This window comes from Lepidothrix coronata, unplaced genomic scaffold (genome assembly GCF_001604755.1).
Source record: "Lepidothrix coronata isolate B3197 unplaced genomic scaffold, Lepidothrix_coronata-1.0 Scaffold61, whole genome shotgun sequence".
Classification (NCBI taxonomy): Eukaryota; Metazoa; Chordata; class Aves; order Passeriformes; family Pipridae; genus Lepidothrix; species Lepidothrix coronata.
Window position 1 is genome coordinate 1,545,684 of NW_016690241.1, and position 27,103 is coordinate 1,572,786.

General features: G+C 42.5%; 1 protein-coding gene across 1 annotated transcript; it reads right to left on the reverse strand.

Moving 5' to 3' along the window:
• Window positions 1-19,363: 19,363 nt before the first annotated feature.
• Window positions 19,364-26,242, reverse strand: PSMB1 (proteasome subunit beta 1). The gene is made up of 6 exons (XM_017817536.1): window positions 26,077-26,242; window positions 24,760-24,867; window positions 23,272-23,353; window positions 22,702-22,831; window positions 21,058-21,164; window positions 19,364-19,640 (listed from the first exon to the last, which is right to left on the reverse strand). The coding sequence occupies exons 1-6, from the start codon at window positions 26,178-26,180 to the stop codon at window positions 19,455-19,457; spliced, it is 717 nt and encodes a 238-aa protein (XP_017673025.1). The 5' UTR covers window positions 26,181-26,242; the 3' UTR covers window positions 19,364-19,454.
• Window positions 26,243-27,103: the final 861 nt, after the last annotated feature.

The following is a 27,103-nucleotide window of genomic DNA, read 5'->3' on the forward strand; positions in this document are numbered from 1 at the left end:
TCACACACATTACTAGTTTTTAAGATCTGTGCAGCCTGAGATAGATTCTGCCCTGAGCTATACAGTGAAGCACATGTACCACATGCAAATGACACATATTTATACATACTGTGTGTATTCATATGCATATCAGGTAAAATGGTTCTGGGCATATCATTAAAACTTAGAGTTGGTAAAGAATGTGCATAGAGATGTATGCTTTAACAGAGAATCCAGCTATCTAAAAAAATAACACAGAAACAAATAGGCTATCAAGTTGCTAGGTCTAGTTTTGTTGTTTCTCACATGTGGCTTAATCAACACCTTTTACATATCTATCACTGTGAAAAATGCTCAGGATTTATTTTGCCCAGGAAAATTATTATAACTTTGTTGGAAAAAAGTAAGACATTACAAAGCTGGGGCTGCCTCAGTTTTGCAATCGACAGGGACACCTACAGGAAGACAAAATTAACACATTGGCATATTGGGTGTTTTCTGCTTTATTTGTTCACAGCTTGAGCCTATTACCTAATAGAGACACGAGAAAATGGCCCATCTGTTTGCAGTGGGCAAACGTGTGAGTAGTACTCTCTGGAGCTGCATGGGAGAAGGGTTGCTTTTCAAGAATGTATTTACTTTACTCTCTGTTTTCTCAACGGTGTGTATAACTCAATACTAAAAGGCTAATTTGTTTAAGAAAACCAAACCTGACTTCTTCAGTTAATTGCTTACAGAAAAGCTGTATGTATTGCATGGATTCTGTGTGCTTTGCTGAGTGGACTGGAGTGGCCTCCACTATGTGACCAGTGAGGATGTGTAAAAGCCAGCTCGATGGCAGCAAACCACTCATTGTTCCTGTCCTACTTGCTTTGGTGGGGCTGCAGCTCTTGGAAAAGTTCAAGGATGTGTAAGGAGTGGGAGAGAGATGAAAGTCTGTCTGTCAAGGGATGGGGATGAAGCAGATGGGAGGAAAAGTCTGCTCAGGGGCACATGGGATTTGGGATATGATTAATGCTTTGGCAAAATGTTAACAAGAACAGGATCTGGCAACTGAGAGGAAATGCCTATGTGTTCTCTTACAATCAGCCTTGAGCTGGAATAGGAGCCTATGCTCGTGCCAAAGTGAATTCAAGCATTTGCATGTACATGAGTGGAAACATGCTGTAATAGAAAACCTGGAATTTGGAGACCTGCATCCTGCTGGACCCATTCCTCTAGTGGGAGCTGGGTCTTCTTTGCAGCTCCTTTTATCAGGAGAGAGACAGAAGAGAGTTTTGGTAAACAGCAGCACACTCTCCAAACAATATCAACAGTCACTGTATCTTCTTCCCAGAAACTTTGCCACTCAGGCTTTTTAAACAATTTTTGAATCTCCTTCAGTCAAAATCACTGATGCCAGAGGTAGCCTTTATTTCTCTCTAGTCTGCAGGGACAGAACTGCTTGAAGGTATTAGCTATGCTAAGCCTCTTAAATAACTATTAAACACATAAAACTCTTAAATGCACACAAATCCTGTGTAGCAAAAGGCAAACAATAAGGAAAAGCTGATCAACCATTATACAGCAATTTAATCTATGCAATTTGCATAATTTTGCCCAACAGAAGGAGGCTGGAGCAGAATTGCCTTCTGAAGAAAGACAGAAATCCTGTACCAAACAGGTAAACTATTGGGAATGAGGATTTTACAAGTCCTCAGCAAATACTTGGCATTGGACAAAGGGAGAGTGATATAATTGCAAGGAATGTGATGTAGATGAACTGGAAGAGACAAAAGACAAGTTGAGAGCATGAAAAAAAGTCATTTTGCAATCCAATTAGGGAATTTAGAACAAAGGTTGATTATGTACTTTTAACTCTGTGGCTCTGTATCATTTCAGTGGACTTATGTGTTGGCATCCTGTACCTGAGCTTCAACACTCATAACTCCAAAAGACAAACTGCAGCTACCTGCAACATCTGTGCATGTGTGGCACCTTCACATCTGGAGAGATTGAAGAGTGGTGACTTCTAAGCAGTCTGCTTTACAAATGGCCACAGGGCAAATGAGCCACTGGTACCAGGACTCAGGACCACTCCATGCAATAGCCTCTGGGGCTCCTACAGAAACTGTTTTCTCTGGTTTACAGCCTGTAAGGTAGGCTCATATATCTGGAAATATGCCTATCACATTGTAGACTCCACAGCACTAATCTAAACTCACATACTGACCATGTAGACATGGAGCTGTACAACTTGCTTGTAAGTAGATAATTGGACGCTGCATGTCACTGCAGAGCCACCTGCTTAGACTGAGTCCCTACACTTCATGAATTTACACCAGGAGCTCATTAACAATTTAGTGCTGAGCTGCAAAGCAACCTTTTCTTTGTTTTTTTTTTTCCAGGAATATCCACTATTATGTTCCCAGCAATCTGATGGCCGTCAATGCCTTGATGATAAACTGGAAATCTTCACCTTCTTCTGTCCTCACCCCTCAAATGACCCATGAAAGAGTCTTGGAGATCAAAGAAATCTTCTTCCATCCTTATCCTTTGGACAGAAAAACTGATGGGATTTAGCACCCATGTGGGAATATGAGCATTGGTAACTGGGGAGTGGTAGGGGTGGAAAATGGTTGGGGGAGGTGGTGGTGGAGGAGCCCAGAAGATGAATTACCTGGGGAGGAGGTACATACTGAATTGTGGTTTCCATAGCAAGTGTGAGAAGACAGAAGAGAAATTACTTCCGCTGCCCCAAATAAAGATCAAGGAGTATTTGCATTCAAAGGGGTTGGGTTGTACACATACCTCTTCAGTCACCTTCTTTTAACTGGAAATCCTCACTAATTAATTGCTCTGTAAATTCTGCTTCTGCACATCATATAACTTGAAGGGCTTGCTTGTTTCTCCAGTACTGAACGCATGTGTTCCTTGCCCTTGTGTTTTGCTCTCCAAAGCCAAATTAAAACTATAAAGGAGTTAGATGAGAAAACTGGGGGATTCTATAATATTTTTTTAAAGTCCTCCAATTCCAACATGTTAAAATACAGGCCTGTGTGCTACAGACAACCAAACAAAATGTCCAGTAGAAGTTATCCATTGTTATTCCTACTTTTTTCATCAATTTAAGGCTTTATCTTGAATTCACTTAGTAAACTCGGCAATTTGTGGGATTTTCACAGCACCTTAGGCAGACTGAAGTGGAGCTGATGAATAATCAGTGATGCAACAGCTGTTATCCAGAGATAACAGAGGACTTCATGCTGCAGATGTGCATGGGGTCAAGAGAGACAATGTTGTGCATGAAAAAGTCATACAATGGAGTTCTGTGTATTTTCTTCAGATTTCAAGAACAAAGAAGCAATGATCTTTTGTCTGCTGCTGTCATTCCCTGCTTCACCATTAAGGTAGTTTTCTTTTTTTTTTTCCTAAATGGAAGGTATTTTGAAATAGACCCCTGTCAATCAAGCCCTGAAAAAGATGAGTCCAGCCATGAGCAGAAGCCTTTTAAAAAGTTTAAAAATACTGAATGTCAAATCATGTGGCAGTAAGGTTAACATAGCACTTTGGATGCATGTGATTTGGATATATTTGGTTCAAAGACAGGTTTGGTTTTAATCACCGAGTATGCCAAGTTTCAAAGGACAAATAAAAAATTGAGGAAAACAAGACTATACCCTTGCGTTCAGCAAAGATCTTTCCAACCTTCAACAGTGGTCAACAGCACTGTGTGAGAACATGGCTAGCAAAGAGAGACAATTCTTCCTGTATAGCCTTCTGGTATCTGGTATTCTGTGACTTAAGGACTTCTGAGTTCAGGTTGTATTCATGTGTTGAGTTGCATTTAGAGAATATTCTTATCCAGATTTGTGTCTTTGTGTTTATAATTGATACTATATAGGAGAAGATACTTCCTCTGTTTGTTTTGGCCTCACTGTCACATCGTTTCAGGTGAAGCCCATTAATATTTGTACTGTGAGAAGTGGTGAATAACTTTTCCGTTATTGCCTCTCCATATGTCACAATATTACATATCACTGTTGTTGCTCAATTAGAGTCTGTCTGCTTCATCTTTCCTTTCACAAAAATCACCTCCTGCTTTTAAGCATCTTTGCGCATTATTTAGCCCAACTTCCAGCACAGCTGGGGTAGCAAGAACGGGGCAAGTGCTGTGTTGTGCCATTGTCCTCCAGGACGTGCCAAGCTTGCCTCAGCCACAAGCAGGTCTCCAACAATCTAGAGGGGAGCAGGCAGCTCTGCCCAGCCTCTACTGCAGAAGTGCCCAAACCTCTGAAATACCGCTGTGCCAAGTGAAAGCATGCAGGGACAATTTGTACAATAGCGTGCCATGGGGGCAAGCCTGCCAGGAAAGTCTGTGCACCTCGCCTGAGGCTGAGCATAAACTTCTGTCTTCCTCTTGTCAGGAAGGCGTGCAGCTGTGAGGACAGGAGATCTGGAGCAGAGTTTTGTGCCAGCTGTGTGCCCAGGAGCAGGGCATGCTGCCGCCTGCAACCACCCCAGCCCAAATCTCTCCCTGGAATCGGCCACAGGCTGCACTGCATGTTTGGCTGCCTCCCTGTCCCACATCCCCACCATCCTGGCATGGAGCCATTATTTATTTCTCACCTGAGAGCCTTAACGAACTAATTACATTCTAACTGTTGGGATTTTTTTTTAAGGAAGGTGAGTGTTCACAGATCATCTCCCCAGCTAGGCAGGGGTGCACTCATCCTCTATGGAGCATCTCTTATATTGAAGACAGAGAGAGAGTTGTTGGTCTTATTTGAGAAATGTGACTGAGAACACACAGCAGCTACGTTCCCAGCCCAACTTGTTATTTTTTATGGTTCCCATCCCCAGCAGAGGACAATGGTTTCTGTTGCTCTTACAGTCCATGGGAATCTGGTGTTTGACAGTACACTCCCAACACTTCAGTTTGGTTTTTCTGTTTGGGTTCTATTTTACTGCTGTTAGGATTTTAGCTCTTTTTTGTTGTTGTTTTGGTTTTTTTTAATTGCCTTCTCCCCTCCTTCACACTTCATTCTTTTGGTATAGGGCTGCCACTCACCAGCTGTTCACAATTCCTTCACCCCTTCTGTTTTTCAGTACCACACTACCACAACATAGACTCAAAGGACATTTTATTCCTTGCAGGAAGCTTCCCATGCCCACTGAATACATTTAATAAACATACATTTCTCTCTTTTTACTACCTTGGAGGAAAGTTATTATATCTGTACTCCTCACATAATTCAGGTTAACCAATCTATCATCCTCAGACTGCCTGAGTTTGATTTCTTGACTGTTTTTAGATCCTAGAATGACTTATTTTTCTCTCCCCTTGATAGAACAAGCTCATGCATGAAGTGAATACTCTAACAAGTACTTTTCAACAAAAAGTTCACTCATCAACTCACAAAACTGATCTCTGGTCCCCTGCCTTTTTCATTTAGTTTTGTGTAATTGGATATTTTTTCTAGGCTGAAACTTGACCAAAAATCTGCACATTCCCATATATCAGCAAATGGTACCCAAAAGAGGAAAACTGGGATGACACTGTGAAGCAGTTACATGAGAGTTATCTGCTGAAGGAAAGGAGAATAGCTATCACTTGGTCATGTGCAGAGTATGGCAACTCCCAGTGTTGCTAATGGGAGAAAAGGCTGCTGAGCTTCTCTCAGAAATATACTGTTCTAATTTCTAATTGAGTTATTTGTTCACTTGTTAAAAAACTCATCTCTTAGGACAGTGACTCTCAAAGACAATAATAGTGGCTGCATGTAGTCACTAGGGAATTCATTGCAACCCACAAGACAAAAACTTGCTCTGATTGTTCAATTCTGTTTTGATTTAAACTGTCAAAACTGTGGCCACCATTAATTTACTGTGATGGCACATGTCACAGCTGCTTGTCTGAGAGCCACTGGTTAGTCCTGTCTCTCTTTTAGGCTCTTGGAGCAGAAGTGCTCAAGCTGCAATCTAATGGACTGTGTCAACTAGTATATGAAGTCATTCTAACATCATGCATTGGCATTGTCTCTCTAATGCTTCAGTTAAAAGCATTTTGAGAGGGAGCATGACAGGATGCTCCATGGTTCCAGAGGAAACGGGGACCATCAAAGTCACAGAAGAGATTTGCTCTCAGATCAAGTCTCTGTCAGTCTCCACTACCACATGACCAGTGCCTTCTGCTGTCTTGGTTTCCTGTCCCTGGCTTTCGTGTTCCAGACCCATCCTTTGCTCGTGGTGCAACCTCACAGGCATGAAAACAACCCTGAAACCAGTTTTTGTAAGGAACTGGCCATGTCAGATTTTGTATGCAATAAAGACACCTCCAATGACTCCTAATCCAAGAGCCTCTCACAGCCAGATTGACTCAAACCCAATCTCCTTCAAAAAAAGATTGTACTGATGAGATGGCTTTTTTTTTTTTATTGTGGATAGACAAGGACAAAATTAAACACCTCAAACATACTTATTTTCCAAAGGCAAAGTTGCAAAATGTCACACTATAGATGCACGTATATTAATTATTTTTACTGGGTTTACTACCTTCTTTTCTTCTCTTTTCCTTTATTCCTTATCCATCTTCTGGAGGAGCCAGTGTGCAGGGAGAATTAGGAGCATGTTTCTGTGGTGGAAACTAAAGGGCAAAATCCTCCCTATCTTGTTGCACGATATACTATACTGTTCCCTTAACATAACTGTTCCTCATATGAAACAGTTTTCTCTCCTGTAAATGTTTAGCTTTGTATTATTTTTTCATATTTATCAGCATAACATCAAACCCCGTGTTTTAACAGCCTCTCTCTAAAGTCCAGCTCTATAGAAGCATTTGCTTGTATGGCTTAAGACAGGACTTCCATATGGTTCTAGACTTGCAAAAAATAACCCAAAATAGCAAAAGAAACTTGACTGCTTTGACTTTAAGGAAAAACATTGACTATGGACAAATATTAGTAATATCCTAACAGTGAGAAAAGATGTAACTGATTTGCTATTGATTGTCTGTATAAGAACTGCTTGTAAAAGGAAAATAGAGGACCCCTGAAATTCCTGAGACACAACCAAGAAGTCGGTTGGAAATTCTTATTAAGAAACTGCAGCCCAGGCAAAGTGAGGCACCCAGGAGAGGCTGCAGGTGAGTTGAGTAACTGCTGATGAAGGAAAGTCAACAACAACCTGGGTATACCAGAAACAGAAGTGGGACATCTAGGTTTGGGACTTTTCTCGGGGGAAAGCTGGATGAGGCTCCCTGTACACCAGAGCAAAGCTCCATCTGTGACAGATGCCCTTTTTTGCCCGTGATGGAGGAACATGCTGCCAGCACCAGGCTGAAGAAGTGCCTGTCTCTGCCTTAAGACAAGAGCCCCCTGTCTGCTGCCTCTGGTTCCTTTCAGGTAGGTGGTACATGTGAGCAAAAGACACAGTGGCATAAGTCCCTCAAAGCCTTACTTACTCCTCCTCGATGTGTAGAGGCTGAGTTCAAGAGATCCAAGAAGGCATCTGTGGCCAGCTGGGACTTGGAGCCAAGACCCTTCCCAGGGATGGGGAAGGCAGCCCTTCTTCTTCACTCTCTCCAGCAAAACAAAAAGCAAGGCTTACTCTTTTTTAAGGGTCATCCTGGAGGTCTCACTAAGACAGCTAACCCGGTTGTGCCTGGCACTGTAAATAAGGATAAGGAAATTCAGAAGCTTCTAAGATAAGGCAGAAGCTAAGCATATTGTTTTTAGGTTTTTGTTCCAGTTACTTTGTTTTTCTTTTAAAAAAGGAGCCTGTTTTCCCTAAGTCAAAACCTCTTCCAATTCACATCCCTTCCCCACCCCAAAAAGAACGTAATTAAATGAAGTTGGCTCAGAATACCTGTGTGACACTTCCTAAAACGCCATTAAGAACCCATGTCTTCTCTGGCAAGCCACTTTCAAGGACGAGACATATATCTATTTTATAGGATGCTGTGGGCCAGTGCTTGATGGATGGGTGCCCCCAAGGCCATGGAGCTGCAAGTTCAGAAACTTCTACTAAGCAAGTTCACCTCTATTAAGAACACCTCCTGCTATCAGCAGTGGAGGCAGCTTGCGTACTCTGAAACTGCTGAAGAAAACCCAAAACCTAGAAGTTTTTTTCCCCTAATAATACTTCAGTTTGAAAATGTACCAAGTCAACAGCGGCATAAGGGCATAGAGCAGCAGCACGCGAATGCAATACCAGGGGTTTTCAACTGTGAAATCATCCCCTCTCTTTCAGAAAGGATGAAGGTTTCTGACATTTTAAGCCCAAATGTGATTTTACTAAATCTGTTTCATCTCAAATTCACTGCTTTGCACATATTTCTAGCAAATATATGACACACTGATTTGAAGAGAAAGCTGTGATGGAGAAACGAAGCTGCAAAGTAGCCGTGTCCGCTGGCTAACACCAAGCACAGGGGAGAGGCATGGCAGCTTGTTTTCGAGCTTATTCTAAATCCTTTGCTCCCCCAGAAGTGCCAGGGGCTTGTGGTTGAAGCTGGGCTCCCTCCAGGTGAGGAGGGCATTGGGTACAAGGCCAGTTCTGAGAACTCCCCAGTGTTCGCCTGCATGAGCAGAAGGTCTGCAGTGACCCTGCCCTTTCACGTGAAGGAGGAAGCTGGGTGGGGGTATAGCCTTAGTGCTTGCCAATCTATAGCTGTGCAACAATATTTTGTTCTTCTGTGGCATGTTTGATATGATCAGCTTTGTTTTCAAGTACTGCTGTGGAGATCTGTCATCAACTTCTTCGTCATATTGTCACACTGTCCTCCTTTGCCTCCCTCTCCTCCGTCCCCTTACCAGTGCCCCTCCACCTTCCCCCTGCTCGCTTGCACTCACAAGTCAGTCTGAATTTTCCATATCTTTTTTTTTTTTTCTTTTACCCATCTTTTGTCTTGTGGTAACAGCGTTTGGCATTTCCCGGACAGCCCGTACTCCATAAGGCCTCAGTGTCTGAATATGAGGACGGCTTGAACATTGCCTGCTGAGACTGAAGAAGAACTTGAGTTAAAATAATCCTCTCTTTTGTTCCGCTTGGGTTGCTTTTTGTTTGCCTGACAGATGTTCGGCCCCTGTGCATGTGCACAGAGCGGCTCCTCCGCCAGGCCCTCTGATCCGCCAGCTTATTGATTTCTGCCTATCTGTGCGGCTTGTCTCCAGCCCTTACAGATGCGAGGGCTGCGGCCCAGGCGGCAGCCCCTCTCCTTCACACACAAATAGGGCAATCCTCTATTGTGAGGGGGCCAGCGGAGGAGAGCCAGTTTCACTCTCTCTTGAGCCATTGTGACAAATTCGGGTGGGTTTTGGGGGGCAGAGGGGAGATACGTGTGAAGCACCAAGCCAAAGTGCTGCACTTTGACATGTTGTGACACATTGCTACACAGGTGCCTGAGTAAACAGGAAGGAAGCGGCTGGGGGCAGAAAGGCCTGAGAGCTCTGTACTGTGCTTGTGTGTCATCTCATGCATATTTCAGTTACTTGACTGAGGAACTAAGGATCAAAGCTGTCACCAGGGAAAACACTGAAAACCTCAGTACTTGTTATTGCTCTGCTTCTCCTAAATGGTATTGCTGTCCACTGCTCCGAGTTTCACTGACTGGCTTAACCACGCAGTCACTGCATGCAAGACTTTCTTCTTGTAATTAACAGCCTTGTAAGCCACATGTAATTATTTCCTTCCATCTTCCCTTTTTTATTTGTTTGGTTTGGTTTGATCTTCTGCCTCTTGAGTAGAGTGTCAGGGTACTCTGCAAGAGAGGCAGGTTGCAGACCTGCATGCACATTTTGGCATACAGTTGCAGGCTCACTTTGCTGTTTACAGCAGTTTGGCTTTTATTTAATCCTTGACATAAGTCTACAGAGATATGACCTGCCACTGGCTCTAGTGCTCTGGATGGAGTGTGGAAAATAAGGCAGCTGTTTCCCCTCGTTAAGCTCACGCCCCTAGAAAGCAGTCATTGTGTGTGCTGCCCACCACATCCCTGTGACAGCGGCTCTTCACTGGTGTCTATAATGCATGTGCATAGAGGATGCTCTCCAAGGAAACATCCCTTTCTCTGGGGTTGGATAAAGGCTATAGGGCAGCTCTGAGGTGTGTATCTCCCACCTTGCCAACCTTTTGCACCTACAGTGATCTTGCTGTCTGCAGAGCAGCTTTTCTACTTCATGCCATGTTGCCCTGCCTTGTCTTTCCTCTTCTTAAAGCATATCACTTATTGCTGTGCATGTCACAGCCTCTGGAGCAATGACTAGACGTGGTGGCTAGGAATGGGGTGTCCTTTGGTTTCAGTGATGCTACCAGGCACTAGGTTATCGTTTACTGCCACAGTGGTTGGGCACCAGTTTATTGAAAACTACCTAGCTATGTGTTAATGACCTGCTGCTTGAGGGAATATTTTACCCCGCAGAAACAAATACAGACATGTTTCTAGTGCTACAGAGTTCATCTATTCTCCTCCTGAAGTGTTGCTCTTTGTTCACAAGGGTTGGGGTAGTTCGGTTTGAACTTGTAAAGGCAAAACTCCCACTGACAAGTTGTGGTTTGTTGAATCTTCCCGAGAGGCTGTCAAGAGCTGGCAGCAATACTTCATATGGTGTCAAGTGATTTATACTAACATGAAAAGCAAGCAGAAAATTTGCAATCTGTGGTGGCCTGTGCTGCAGCTCCAGCTATGTCATGGTTACTGGATCTGACTCTGAAACCACAGTACAGTGCCTCCCAGTCCTTGGTGGATGCTTCCCACCAACAGCTTACTGGGACAGGGCTCAGTCAGAGCTGATGGCAAAGGAGCTGTCTCTGTGTAACACTTCTTTGAATAATGGCTGGCACTAGGCTCGGAAGACATACTTGGACAGCATCTGTAGGGCAGAACAGATGTTCCACGCAGCCACATGAGCCCCTGCTGCCTGCATCTCTCTCAGTGTACTACAGCAGCACCACAGGGGTCTCCTTCCCTCTCATGAGTAAGACAAACAAATTGTTCTCTCAGAATCAGCTCAGTTCTTGAGATTTTCTTCTATGATGCCTGTGTCATGAGGTTCAAGCAGGGTGTGTGTATGGGTCTTTAATTTAGAGAAAATAACATTGACAAGCCACAGAGGATTCAGTAGCCAGCAACTTTCATTAAATTTTTTGTTAGTTTTGGATCCTCCTTGACATAAATGTAAAAATGAGGTAAAGTGGCTCATTTGGAAAGGAGATGAACTTTGTAAAATGCTCTTTGGTTTGACAAGCAGGGCCTTGCCAAGCCTGCAGGACCTTCTACTTTGTGTGTCTTTCAGTGTCAACAGGAGAGGACCGTAACTGGGAATCAATGCACACTCTGCAAAGGCAATTTTGTCTTGAGAGTGTTACTAAAACGCTCCATTAGTTGGATTGTGTCTTGATGACATTTATGGTGTTGGGCTCAACATGCTAAAAACAAGTGGTTTGAGGCTAAGCATTCAGAAAGTTTGCCTGTAGCAAGCTGTGGGGATGGCATGGCCAGACTCCAAGTTCAAACCATGAGGGATAGCAGGTGATTCCCCACTGGAGGGGGACGAGACAAAATTTTAAAATCCAGATTGATTGATCCTCTGCAGTCAGGGGGTAGGGTGATAAAAATCTTCTCTGGCTTTCGGGAATGAAACGCCTTGTGGGTGTGGGAGGGTCAATGAATACGGTTGTGTGCATCAGTTGGTATCTGTAGGACAACATAACGCACTGCCTGCCACAAGTGATTCTGTACACGTGCATTTTTGCAAAGGCCACGCTGTAACTCTGTAAGCACTGTTAGACCAATACAATGGGAGCTATGTAGAGAACACAGATGATACCTGAAACCCAAGCTATGCCCATGCTGAGTGCTAGAAAGGGAAAAATCAGTATTTGGATTAATTCCTCTGACTTGTTTCTGCCTTTAATCTCACTGCCCTTCCCTTTGCTCCACACAGCCTGTGGGTGATGTTGTTGTTTGCAGGGCTGTGTGCGAGCTATTCTGTGACTTTAATAGCAGTTCTTTGAAATTCTGCTGCTTCTGTAATGGGGGTTGAGTGCAGTTGCGTCACTGTTGTGATGGTCTGTCAAGCCATCTAATTGGGTTGTCTCATTAAAACTTACAATTGGCATTTACAAGGCAGCGATCCTGTAGTCCAACACTAGCTACAGCCACACCGGCTGACCAAGTGCCTGCATGTGGATTGGGATGTGGATGGAAAATTGTATCTCTCGTGAACTCATTCCCACAGCTTCTGAGATGAAGCTTGAATGTATCAGACCACCTCTGAATCTACCTTCTCTGTAGTGAGACTAACTGGAGCTATTCAGTTCAAATCAACAAACAGATGGCTTTTAGTCTCCAGTTCAGAGCCAAGACTACTTCTGGGATCTCAAACTGGACACTCGAGGACCATCCACTGGTTGTTGTTGGATAGCTTGGACTCAATGTTCTTTTTGTTAGCAAGACCACGAGAAGGAAATGGTGCAAGGAAAGGGCAGATTTGTGTAGCCTCTAATAGAAACAAAATTATTGGAGTAGCTCCAAAATGCATTTTGGCTTTGAATGGAAACAACTTATGAAAAAGCACTCTACCTGTGCAGGTCAAAATACTAGTTAAATCACTGTAAGTGCATTCTCTTATGAGAAGTCTATTCTTTATTTTATTTTAGTCTGAGCCAACCAGGCAAAAGGACCTCACTTACTTAGGAGTCTGATTCATTGTTGTTTTTTTTATTTTAACTGCAATGGTGACTTCTAGCACCATAGTTAAATTTATCTGGGAGCACGAATTGGAGCTCAGAGCTCTAGGTTTGTGCAGAGTGAATACGAGTGCAGCTTTTCTGCCAACACCAGGTTTAAACTAAATGCAGGATTTAAACTGAACTGCCAGAAACCTCTCTTAAATGTTTGTGCAGGAATTTTATGGGTTAAACTAGGCATGTGAATGCCTGCATATAGATACTCTTTTGGCCACTGTGACTCCCCAGCTGCTCAGAGAAGAGCATCTTGGCTGTTTGGTGCTTCACTGTGTTTGACAGAGGGTGTCCCTTTGACAGAGAAGCATTTTAACAGAGGTGAAGGGCACCACAGTCACTGACTTTAAAGGCTGTAGAGCCAAACAAAATACATCGGATGGTTTAGATGCAATATCCGGCACCAAATCAAGAGCCTGTCTATTCAAGGCTGTAAGCTCAACAGTTCTGCACTGAGGGCCTGGAGAAATGAGGGGGAATCAGGTCCTCACGTTCCTGCGGAAATGCTTTCCTCTGTGATCGAGTGCGTGCTCTAGCTGAAACAGGACAGCTGGCCAAGAGACACTGGCCACCAGGGTAATAGCTTCAAAGAGTTGAGGATTGCAGATAAACTCTGTCATACAGTGGTCTAGCAAACGTGTAGCCCAAGCTGAGCCATATATCACAGGGACCTTCACAGGAGCTTATGTGAATTCTGCTCAGCATCACTTAACATGCCACAGAGTGTGGACAGCAAGGTTTTCCTTCCCCTACCTTGCACAGTAATCCCCATGCTGGAGTTGTATGAGAAAAATCTGTCACCATTGAAATCTTGTTTGATAGTGTTTTTTAAAAGCAGTTTAATGTAAAAAGCCCCCCTAAGTAGAAGCTGAAAACACTTTGCATCACTCTTTAAAATATTTTCACTTCAAATTTTGTGAGTTAGCTAAGGGTGAGCACTTCTCTTGGATTTTGTGAAAAGCCATAAAACCCCAGACTTTGTGACTTACTGTAAATCAGAGAATGAAAACACACTGCATGGCTCATCCAGAGACAAATTTTCTTTAATTTTTAAAAATCGCATCTAATTGTCATTAATCAAGCCATCCCCTGCACTAATAAGATGGAGGCAGGGAATGGAATGCCATTCCAGCTCAGGCAGCTGTTATGCATGTCAACCAGTTTCAAAACGCTTGGCAGAAGTTGTAAATGCAGTTCTAATGAGATCGGCTTGTCTGCAACTAGCAAACACATACCAGCCGCACCAAAATGTTTGTTTGCCGTAGGACTTAATGGAGATTGTGTTAACCATTCTGCATTCAAGGGTACATAAGTTCAGATCAAGCACAAGGCAGTGACACTGGAATGCAGCTTTCTCCAAAACGGTCACTTATATAAACCCTGAAAAAAAGCCTCCCCTCCTCTTTTTTGTTGTTTTTTTTTCCCCCCAAAAAAACAGGCTTCTTAACTTTCTGGTAACTCAGTGCATGAGGTTCTCTGCATTGCTGCATAAGCAAGCTACAAACAGAAGTATGTTTTCTACTGGGATGTTTGAGGAGGGGCTCCTTGTAGGGGACCAACTTTCAAGGCATTCTATAGCATCTCTCACCTCCCAGGTACCTCCAGCTGGGTATGGCTCCACCCATACTCATGGCTCCAGGTTGGTTGTGGAGAAGAGGTGCTCAGCTGAGCCACCCAGGGTCTCCAGTATGAGAGCGGTGTTGAAAGACAAATAAACAGCTCAATCACCCATCAGGCCTGACTGCCAAGCTGATTACAGCCAGTTTTCACAAAGCCTGGTTAAACAGAGAATTGGTCCTGTTCACCTAAGCCACCTCAGTGGGCCAGGTACTGTAGGTGTCACATACCCACACCTGGGTGGGCACCTGTGTGGATCAGCACATCGGTGACTTCTTGTAGAACCATCAAGGAGATCACAAAACTTGTGTGGCTGTAGTAAGCTAAGGAATGGAAATACCTGAGTTTCAGAGAAGTCAGGTCTCAGGAAAGACAAAAGCACTTTACCTCAACTGTGAAAAATACCTATGTAACACTGCAAACTTCCACATCTTGTTCCTCTTCTTCGGCAAAAAGGGGAATCTTGCTTTTTAACTTTCCTTTTCTGGTTCTTTGAGCTGAAGTGCAAAGAACTGGTTGAATTTCTGGTACCGTGACTACTCTCTTGCCAGTACCTCTTTAATGTGTGTCTTGTGCCAAAGAATATTAATTACTGTAGGCTGCAATAAAGTCCATCCCTACCCCCACTTGAGCCTCCGAAATGAACAGAAGTTGAACTTTGCCAGCAACTGTTAGGAAAAGGGCCAAGAACAGCCTAACAGGAAAGATACTCAGGATTTTTTGTTTGTTTTTCTTCTGCTAAACCACGGTTTTGTAATTATGAATACTTTGTTGAAATTGCGTGGAAAAGGAAGTACACAGAAAATGGTCCATACAATTAAACTAACTACATATTACTGTCGAAAGAATATAAGGCTGGTCTCACTCTGTTGCACTCACACAGACAAAACCCCTTCTCAGAAGGAATTTGGCTTGAGAAGACTGATCGGGAGACAAACCTTAGTTAACTTCAGGCCCGTGTGCCTTATTGTTTGGTTTATGACTGCCCCAAATGGCGTAAAAGCAAAGGACATTCACGCTGAACAAAAGCATTGGCTGAAAGAAAGAGAAAAGAGGAATTTGAAAGCTGTCATTTCCAAATCCCTTCTACTCAAAAGTTATTTCTTGAGTTGGGACCAGGAACCCTGAATAAGGCAGCAGTTAGTTCATGCTCCTAAAATCTATCTTCTACTAGATTGAAAAGAAACAGAATTACTTTATTTTGCTCAGATTCATTTAATGTTGCTTTAATCAGTCCCCATTTGTCCCTGCCACTTCTCCCCAGGCTTAGGTTTGTAAAATCCCAAATTGCTAAACTGAGATCACTTGCCAAAGCAGCTTTCTCTTACTTTCCAGGATGGATGATTACAGGGTATCCAGAAAAGTTTATCAAGTGTGAGAAATTACAACTATGTCCCCTAAGTAGATAAATAAATAATGTAAAGGAGTAAGGAGTAAGTTGCTGTAGGGCAACTTCAAACTTCTGTACTTCATACAGTGTTTTATAATTTCAATTTAAGTGGTTTTCTCTAGTCAGCAGCCTGCTCCTGACCCCCATCACACTAAGGCATATGTAGTATAAAAGGCATATGTCAACCTAGAGTGAGAAAGCTTGATATTTGGCTTATACAACATTTTACAATTCAACCTCAAGAAATTCTTGGTTTTAGTTAAAGGCAAATTAAACTTATCCTTGAATGATATAGTGAACTAAGCTTTTAGAAGCATATATGCAATATTTATGTCTTGTCAAGCACTTTCACTTTCCATAGTAACAAACCCCCTCCTCCATACATAAAAAGGATTTGATCCATAAACAATATTGCTGAAAACATGTCCAAAAATAATAAAGTAGACTTTGCTTTAAAAATTTAGTTTTTAAGGCTGATTCTGACCTTGAACAGTCCCTTATATAAGCAAGTGTATGCAGCCATTTGGCCAAGATCAAAATAAAGCCTCCCATCTCCTCAACACACGGTACCACAAAGCACATTATAGTGGGAAACTGCTAAAGTATGTGTGACTATTTTTACCGGCCCTGCGTGTAATCGTGTAGAAGCCTGCGACAGCAACTAACTATTGCCATCTTAAGGTAGCCCTTAGTACTGTTGCAGGTGAAGTCGAGCTAGCTGTTCCTGCTGCTGTGCACTGCTCTTGTACCCCCTGCCACTTGCAAGCTCTTGAACGAGGTGGTTACAAGTGCTCGCTCCAAGGTTATTGCAATCCTGCAGTACAGCTCTCTTTTGAAAGATACACAGAATATGTTTAAAATTAAGGAAAGGATTGCAAGATAAACATTTTCCCTCTCCTTCCTTTCTCTTACACAAAACTGTAATAAAGACATCTAACCCCTGGCCAAGTAGGTCTGCCCAATCCAGACCTCTGCTTCTAGCAACCCTAAGTGCTACTGTCATGTTTGCTTTGCCTAGCTGTGTACCTCTACAGCCTACCTGCCTAGACAGTTCCGTAACCATGTAAGGCTCAAAGTGCTTCATTTACGTTGTAGATATGGTGCAAGATGAGTATTGAGCTGATTTACACATAGGAAGTACAGGCACAGAACTAAGAAGAGCTGCAGTCAGGGGATTCCTACCTTCCAGGCCGAGGATGACAATCTCACAGAGCTAAGGAACATGGTGTCTTTTATCTGTAAGACACATCTGAAATTTTGGGATATTTTAATACCAACAAGCAAGTAGCTTCTAGCTGAGCAGCCTGTGACTACTTCTGTGGTCACACATATTCTGTCATTCCCGCAATTCCTCTCTCTGAGCAGGAGCAGTGATGACATCAGGGCAGGGTACAGGGAAAGTTAGAAATGTGGAAGACAAGCCTTCCCACATCATTGGTTCCAAACCCACCCACAGAGGGAGTGAATGCAGTGCTACATTCTTCTGTAAAAGAAATTTGGTATTTTCAGTCCAATGGACCTGGGGAAAAGCTTCCTGTCCCTGATGCGTTTTTCAGCCACAGGTACTTCACAGGGAAAACTGAAAAGGACACGAAATGGCCATCTCAGATCTGCACAAGTGCACCAACATGATAGCACTGACACACAGTGGCAGGAAAACAGGTATCTGCTGTTGTACCTCTTGTGAGACTGCAAATGAGATCTGAACACTCTAATCACAGTTTCTCCTGAAAGAACTTACAGAGATAAGCCTAGACAACTCAAATTAAAACCAGTAATTCCTAAAATCTGTCGATATGCTTTTCTTTTGGATGTAAAATTTACCCTTAAATACAAAAGCATCCAAATTTATCAAAACTTTTCAACTGTATCACTGCAACTCTCCTACACATTTGGCATCCTGCAAGAACATTAAATTAATTAATGTAAAAATTAAAACAGTTCCTCTTGTTTGTTGCCCTATCCTTTTACTGTTTTACCTTTAAATATTGCAACCAGACCTGTCCCAAAGGCAGGCATGTCAACTTGTTACCCTCAGCTGCTTTTCGTTGCAACAGAAATGCTATTTAGTTTCACTAAACTTCACCAACCTTGCATAAAGCTCTACCAATCTATTGTGAAACACTTGGGCAATTCAACACAAATCTGGCATCAAAGACAGTCAACCTTAAGGTGCTTTAATTTGCTTTTACAGAAGTAACAGAGCATGTATTTAATTTGGTATTACTGATTTGTACTTTAAATAGGCATAAGGTTTCTGTTCTTAGAATTATTGCATCATATGCTTTCTCAGTATAGACAGCATATAGCTACACAGTCATTTATACAATCAACCTAATCCGACTTTTGCAAAAAACATTAAACATCTTCTTAAGTTACCTGAACATGTTTAGAAGTTCTGACTTGTGTGACCAAGTCACTTCAGCCCCAGTGTTCTCAGACTAAGATCCTATGTGCCTTTCTCATTGCCCAGTTCCCCACGGATGAGCAGCAATTCCCTTCTTACTCTGTCCAACACTGGCACCCAGTGGTCAAGTGCTTTCACAAACACTTTGGGAATCGGCAGTTGTTCAATTCCTACTCAGTGGATTTCTTGAACACAGCTAGTCTGTTTAAATGCACTAGCTGTTCAATTATTGAGGTTCAAAATAGTACCCATTATCTAAATGGTTTAGAAAGCCTGAGACTACCATCGCTAGTGAAGACTAGCCAGAGCTAGGAATAATGCACAGCACCCAAAATGCTGCACTGAAGGCAGCCAGTCACACCCTAACAGGAGACAAGGTTACCATAGGGTCAAGCACATCAGCAAAATTATTCTTTTAAAGAACAAGTATGCCACCTCAAGCAATGAGATATTTTATATGTCCTTTTTTAAATAGCTACAGACTGTGAAAGGACTCCTAGGCAAGAGAAAACTATTTTGCCCTTGGTGATGCAGCTCTCTTTTTCTAAAGGTCCTAGTACTCAAGCCAATTTCCAGAAGTGCGATACAGCACATCAAACAAACTACACTTAATGCAATTTCCCAAGAATCAAAAGCAGTACTAGGGCTAACAAAGCTCCCAAACATTAAAAAGCATTCAGGAATCTCCATACTACGTTATTTTCCATCAGTAGCCAGAAAACAACGATGCTTCAAATTTGGGGCATTAACCAAACAGAAACATGTAGAAGTGAGCACGGATGCAGAGTCCAGGACTAAACTCTGAAAAATTCCATTTAACATTCTTCCCTCTTACACAGTGAAATTGGTTGCAGGTGACCCATGCAGTCTCTCTAAATAAGTACACGGAAGTCAAATGTCAGGATAGCACATCAGAGAGAGAAAGGAGAAGACAGGAAAAGCAAGCTATGAAGTGCAGAGAAGGCAGCACGAACAAAACAGATGCTTTTCTCGCTAAACCAAGGCCGAACGGGAAGCATTACCAGAATAGTCTGTGAACCTAAATTTTATTAGGTTTAAACTCTCCCATATTGCAGCATAAGAGATTGTGAGAAGGGGGGTTAAACTCTCATTGGACTTAGAATGATCAACAGATTGAGATGCACAAAACTGACTTGTAACTTTTAGCTGCTTCCTTACCAGGAACTGCTCTGGTTTCTAAAAAACACCACCATTTCTAACAAAGAAAATACTCAGCATTACAGTAGTTGAACTTCTTGAAAAAATTTAATAAGACCAATGTCTTCATAACACAGGTAAATTGTACATTATAGAATACTTGTTTATAAGGGAACTGAATTAGTCTTTTCGCAATTGGATACTTTGCTCTTTAATTCCATCTTTTGTGACAATGCAAATCTTAAGTGCATCCCCAGTGTACACATCTCTCTCAGCAGCAGAAATAAAGACATCCTTAACCAGCTGCAAAGCCTTTTCCAGGGTCAGAGGTACGTGTTCCACATTTTGCATGTTCTTGAAGCCAATCTAAGAAAAGATGAAAATGCATTTTAAAGGAAGTATGATCCATCTAGCATGAAAGCTGTTTCAGTCTCTGCACTAGAATTAACAGATTTAGACAAATTAAAAAGAAGAAAAGGCTTGTCTGTTTTAAAAACCCAAAGCTGACAAAGGCGTTCCTCCACACAGTTTACAGTTGAAAACTTTGCCAATGCTGATACTCTTAGAACAGTAACAAGAAGCAGATCCAGTATACAGCTAGCACAGCTGCTCGTGCTCATTCAGCATATACAAGATCACAAAGAACATTCAGATCTGAACTGATCTAATCCTTCAAAAACTTTTCACCAGGTTAGCAGCATCATAACTGCACACAAGCCTTTTCTCTCTAGTCACTTGTGGCAAGGAACATTTCTTAAAAGCAAATACTCCTCAGCGTACCTAGAACTCAAAAATAAGTCTATACTGGAGCACATCTGATCATACTAAATAGTGCATTTTACCTGATAAATCTAAGCGTCAACTTAAGCATCAGAACAGGTAAACGAGAAGAGTAGTGCACTTTGCCTGAAACTCATAAGCAGTAAAAAACTACTTACGAAAACTTTGTTTGTGCAGAAGATATTTTATTTCCTTCAGTTAATAAAGTTCAAAACTAAGTCAAAGCTGAGAACATGCTGTTATTTAAATTTTAAAAAAAAGGAAAGATTCTATTCCTTTCTCAGCTGATAAGAGTCAAGAGTGCTTATTCCTTTATTACTTTTTTAAGCACAAAATTTGTGTTGATATCAGGCTCAACTGACTAAATACCAACACCGATGTCAGCGAATAAAATGAGTAAAACATGCTTTGGTATTTCTCCCATTCAACCACTAACAGCAGCAACTAAATACGAAAATATTCTTAGAGTATTTTTAGACAGAGTCAACTGAATAACCTTCCATTAATTTTATGTAAGAACATTCTTAGAAAATGGTATCTGAGTTGTACAAAACTGAAGACTCAAAGAAGTGTATATTAAGTGATAAAATGTATGTACTAATTATACCTTCTTATTTTGGTATTATTTCATGCTAAGTAACAGGCACATTTATGTTATCAGCTAAGAAAAAACCCTAAAAAACAAAACCCAGAAAAAAACCCCTAAACAACTTCTATGAGAAACCTAACTCCCTAATTAAAATATGTATCTGTCTTTTAAACAGGTGCTGCACTGTTAGTTACATATTAAAAACCTGAACAGATCCCAAAGCAAAACTTTGATCTCTCCTGAGAAAGTAATGCCACATAATTTATAAATGCATGGATTAACAGGTCATACCTGTAATAGATTTAAAACGTCTCTCAAAAGCAGTACTTCTCAGAAGTAAAGCTACATTTGAATGTCACAAATGTTTACTGAGATAACGAAGGGAAAAAACCAAAACCCAATAAACTACTTTACCTGGTTATCCAGTAAAGGTTGCAGCATGGCACTTGCTGATCCACCTGCTTTGAAAGAATCCCTCTGGTATGAGCCCACTGGATCAAAGCTATATACTGCTCCCTTTCCTGGAAATCAAACAAAAACATTAGCATCTAGTAACAATTCAGAAAGATTCTCAACACTGATAACCATATACAACAAGAACTAGCACTCTCAGTAAGCAGTGTCAGGAACACCACAGATCCCAGAAAACCTTTACCAAACAATATTTACTGCAGTATGTTCAGACAATGCTTTGTACAGTAGGCTCACTATGGTTGTGGCCTGGTATGATTTCCAAGGTTATTTTCTCTATTTAAGCTACAACCATGCTCCAACAGATGTTTTCTACACTACTTACCACAGAAAAAGTGTTGATGTGCAATCAAAGCAGAAAAATATGCCAGAGCATAGTGCTGCAGAAGGAACCCTGGAGGTTCTAAGGCTAACACCAAGAAGCAGTTTAGGCATCGTTCTTAACACCATAGTTCTTGAATTACATCCAGAAAGCATACTTTTATTCCTCTGCATTGCACTCCCAGAACCAGGGATGATGTTCTGGTCTCTTAGACCAGAGCAAAGTTGACTGGCTTGCACTAACATCAGAGGTGCAGACACACTGCAGCACTGAAGCATAGGGGTTTGATGAGGACATGCCAGTCAAAAGGCAGGACCTGGCCAAGCCCCGCCTTTCTGTTCAGACAGGCTGCACCAGATCCAATGAACTGGCCAGAGCACTTGGAAGCACGGCACAGGAGCTGAAGAGCCCTGAGAAAGCTAGCCAAATCAAAAATCAATCTTACTGGACCCAAGCTAAGTCCATGCATGCAAACCTACATTGAGCAACTGTTACAGCACCCTCATAATCTGAAATTTACCATTATGCAAGGCAGACTAATCCCCTTCCAGACTCCACATACCGCAGACATGTCTTAGCAAGACTGGGAAAGCAATATAACTTAATGGTAACAACAAACTGCAAGGAATGGCTGAAATTATCCAAACAAGACCACCTCGGAGCTCCTTCTCAAAGCCAGAGAACACAGTATTTCATCAACTCAACCAAATCACTGGACAAGAGCCCAGTAAGTCCTGGAAGGGCTGTACATTAAACTACAGCTTCCGTGTAGAAATCATAATTTTCATCAGACGTCAGTTAACAGTTAAAAATGACTTTGTAGAAACCTGTCTCTGGAGTAAATCTTCATATATAATAATCTCTACCACACTCACAGGTCTGGGTAAAATATACACAATTTTACTGGTAACATCTCCTTTAAAGGTGCAATTAAGAAATCCAGCAAAGCTGTTAAAAAGTTTTCCAGTCTAAAGTATGAAAGATTTCACTTGTAGAGATTTTATTTGTAATCAAATATTTATAACAGTTTTTAGACTTTCACACCTTCAGAAACAGAAGACCAAATTAGCAGCAAAAACTAGGAAACAAGTCAGATGTATAATATGTATTTGATCTGTGTAAGTATCATAATGCCTAAAGGTAGGTGTTATGAATAGGAACACAAAATTTGTTATTCCATCAATACACCTGAGATGCAAAGGGATAGCTTTCCACTCACAGAAATTCAGCCTCTCCTTTTTAGCTTTTTTTGTGTAAATTCTTACCTTCTTCATCAAGTCCACCAATTATGTTATAAACATAGTATGGAAAGAAGCGTCGAGAATACAGGATTGTAGACAGCATTGCTGCAATAGCCCCAGTAGTCATGGTCTTGTTATTGGAATGCTTGTACATCTGCCAGTGGTAGAGCACATCGAAGAAGAAAGTCAAACACTAAATCTGACATTCAACCAAAATTCATTTTCTGTAACCTCATTACAGAAGAATCTGATGTTAAGCAAGATTTTTAACTAGCATGATTACTGACAACACACTTGTCTAAAAGTTAAAGCCTTCTTACAAGCCAAAAATTAAATGTCTTTAAAGTTTTACAATTAATAGATGTTACCTCATTAACACTCTCCTCTCCAGCTTCTCCATTCTTTAAGTTTGTGATGTCACAGTTAGTAAGAACACAGCATCAACTTCCCCTGCCTGATCTTTCACTAGCCATACAGTTAAGATACAGACATTTGAAGAAGAACAGCAAAAACTGTATTTAAAACACATAATATTATGATTCAAGCATAATATTAAGAAGGTAAGTTTCTAAATACAATAATATAGGTAGTTACCTTTAATCTCGCTTCAATAATTTTAGTAAGGGTAAGGCAATCACCATGGAAACCAGTGCTTCCAATGACTGTTTGTTCTGTTCTGAAAAACGTAACATTTTGTTGCAATTTTAGATTTAGTATGAACTAGAGCATTTTCTTACACAGTAGGTTATTTTGAGAACACCAAAATGTATTTTCAGTTCTTCTAATGTTATCAAAAACAGTTGTCTAAAATGTAGTAACAGATCTGTGGTGTATGAAAGGTAACTGCAACCTACATCTTGGAGATGACTCATCAAGCACAGGACCATGCAAAGCCTGTCTTCAAACCACCTTTCTTCAACTGTCAGTAAGACCAATAAGAAGAAATTCTTAATTTCTGCATGCACTCCTCACTCTATCTATTACAATTTGGTCTTGCTAAAGGATGTGTTTTACACTGGGGAGCCACAGATCCTATCACTCGGTCCAAATTTTACTCCATCAGACCTGAGGGCTGCATTAAGCTTGTACAATGGTTACAGGACATTTATGGAATCAGTGCAACAGAAGTTATCTGGCTGTAGATGCATTACAAAAGCTTAGCTCTCTGCTCAGTTTCAAAATGCTTCATGAACTAGCCACAGCGACACACCCTTGAAATTTAAATTCTAGTAAAGAGGAGTCTACAAACATTAACACATACAGACTAACACAAAGCAGTCCTTCAGAAAACACCTCAAAATGCAATCTTCTCTCAGCCTGTCACTAGAATTGCACAAAGCAATCGTGTGCAGTATGCAATTTCCATTTGGGCAGTATCAGAGAGTCAAAGATATAGTAAGGAGTTAGCCAGGAGAAATGTAAGTTCCTTTGATGCCGTGTCAACAATTTAGAAAAGAAAAAAACACAAAGAAAAAAGGAATCAAAAAATGATGGCAGCCTACTAAGTAAATACCTGCTGCAGTTGAATGAATGTAAACAACAGGTAGTTTTAGACCAAGGAGATGCTATCTGGGTGAGTCAAGAAAAGCATAAAATGAGCATAAAAAGTTCAATAATGGAACTACTGACAGGTTTACCTTTCCTAAAACAAACGCTTCTCCAAAGTGCCGGGTGTTTAACTAGAGAGAAACTGTACAACTGACTGCAGGGGGCACACCTGCGTACTAACACTAGGTGCCCTGATGAAGCAGAATGAGTTACCACAGGATTAAGTTTGGCTACAGTAAACGCCAAAGTTCTTCTGATTATCCGGCCAAAAAAACCTACCACCTAGCTTACATTAAGCCTTGTGTCATGCTAAAATAGTTCTGTTATCAGCTAACTTCAAGAGCATGAAACACTAGCTATCTTTACAACATCACATCACATCTTGAATTACAGCAATGTTCGACATTACTCCAAAATCTACTTTGTTACTGTGCTTTTTGTGTAAGAATTCTACTTAAAGCAGGAGGCAGGTGACATGGTCAGCAATACAAAACATCTTTCATCTGTTTCAATTTTTGCAAGATCTGGACTTACAGCTTGTAGCATTTTGGGCTGTCCCGGCAGTGAATTGCATAGCCTTCACTGAGCCGCGTGTCAGAGGCAACAATAGAAAAGTCTTCCCCAGCAATCGCCAGCACAGTCCTTAAGGAAGAGTATTGATATAATCATGAGTTTCAGCACAAATATTTTCTTAGGCAACACAGAAACAGACTAGATAGGAATTCTATATCCAGACTCACATTTTGTCAAGCATGTTATATTCCTTGCTATGTTCCCCTCTATGCACATCCCTACACATAACCCAAGACCAACATAAGAAGGTAACAGACTCAGTGAGGAAAATATATGTACGTGACCCTCTACTTTGACTAAAAATCGTATGGAAACTTGGTAAAACAGAGTCCCTACACCAGGCAAGAAACAGACTCAATAGACTTAAGTCTTTTAGATACCTGATAATGATTCACCCTTCTGAAACAAGCAAAGTACTAAGTAACAGTATGAGGACACTTAAATTATCACCACTTTTTAAATCTGATGTTATTGTATTGACTTCCAAACAACTAGCTTTGTGATTCCCACAGGTGTACTACCATTAAGTAACAGATGCCCTTTAAAAAGTAGTTAGGCACTATAAGAAAAAAACCAAATAACACTATCCTCGCCAGATCCTGCCACCACCTCAGATGCGTAAAACATCGCCCGCCTTAAACAGGTACAGCAAGGCAGCGTTCAACACAGTTACATGTTTACTAGCTACAGGACGAGGAGCAACGGCCATAAACTAAAACACAAGAAGTTCCACTTCAACAGGAAGAACTTGTTTACACTGAGGGTGGCAGAGCACTGGAACCGGCTGCCCAAGTACGCTGTGGAGTCTCCCTGCCTGGAAACATCCAAAACCCACCTGGATGGGTGGGTTCCTCTGTCATCTGCTCTAGGTGATCCTGCCTTGGCAGGAGGTTGGACCGAATGATCTCCAGACGTCCCTTCTAACTCTAGCAATTCTATGACTCTGCAATATGACCAATTCCTACGTTTCCTGAGGCACGGAAAAACGTTCCCCGGGGAACAAAAGGTGCTTATTTTACGAGCAGTAACTGTTTAGGGAGCCCGAGCGTGCCAAAAGCCACGCACGAACAACCTGAAGGGCTGCACGGACCCAGGGCAAGGCCGAGCCCTGCTACCCCTCGTGCTGCCCTTCTTTCTCTGCAAGGAGGAGCTCCGGAGGGGAGACAAACCCGCCCTGAGCAACCGGGGGAAGCAGGAGTAAGGTGGGCAGCCCCAGCCCCATCGCCGCCCTCCCCCGGACGCCTCGTCCCGGCCCGCTCGCTGCCCGCGGCTGCTCACCCTCCGTTGAAGGTGTAGGGCGAGAAGCGGTAATGCTGTACGGGCCCGTCCAGCTCATAGCCCATCTCAGGCCGGGAGGGCCCGTATCCCGCTGCGGACAACATCGCCAGCGGTGCTGTCTCACGGCGAAATGGCGGCACCGGAGGCGGAAGCGGAGCCGCTCTGGGACGGCAGCACCGCCTCCTCTCGGCTGCTCTGCCGGGCGGAGAGCGCCGTGCCCCGGCGGGCGGCCTGCGGGGCCGCGGTGGGGGGCGGTGCTCGCCCGTGCCCCGCTATCACCCGCCCCGTCCTTCCGCCGCCCCCGCCAGCAGCTCGGTGTGCGCCTGGGCCCTCCTGGCAGCACAGGCACCGGTTCTTGTCCTGTCCAAGCGCTGCCAGCCCCTGACATCTGCGTGCCCGCTCTTGGAAACGCGCAGGTTGATAAGCAGCTGTGGTGGAGTTATCAAAGAGCATCTAGTATTTGGGTAGGTGGGGACCAGGGTGGCTCTGGCTCTGTAAGAGGGAGCACCTTGAGAACTGCTGTGAAGACCAAGGGTCGGGAATCACAGAGTGGCTTGGGTTGGAAGGGACCTTAAAGATCATGTAGTCCCAACCCTGCTGCCATGGACAGGGACATCTTTCACTAGACCAGGTTGCTCAGAGCTCCATCCAATCTGGCCTTGAACACTGCCAGGGATGGGACATCCACAACTTCTCTGGACAACGTGTGCCAGTGCCTCACCATCCTCACAGCGAAGAACGTCCTCCTAATAGCTAATCTAAACTGATTCTCTCAGTTTAAAGCCCTTCCTCCTTGTCCTGTCACTACATGCTCTTGTAAAAAGTCCCTGTCTTTATTGTAGGCTCACTTCAGGTACTGGAAGGCTGCAATTAGGTCACCCCAAAGCCTCCTCTTGTCCAGGTTGAACAATCCAAACTATCTCACCTTTTTCTTGTACGAAAGGTGCTTCATCCCTCTAAGCATCTTGGTGGCCTTCCTCTGGACTCACTCCAACAGGTCCAGGTCTTTCTTGTGCTGAGGACCTCA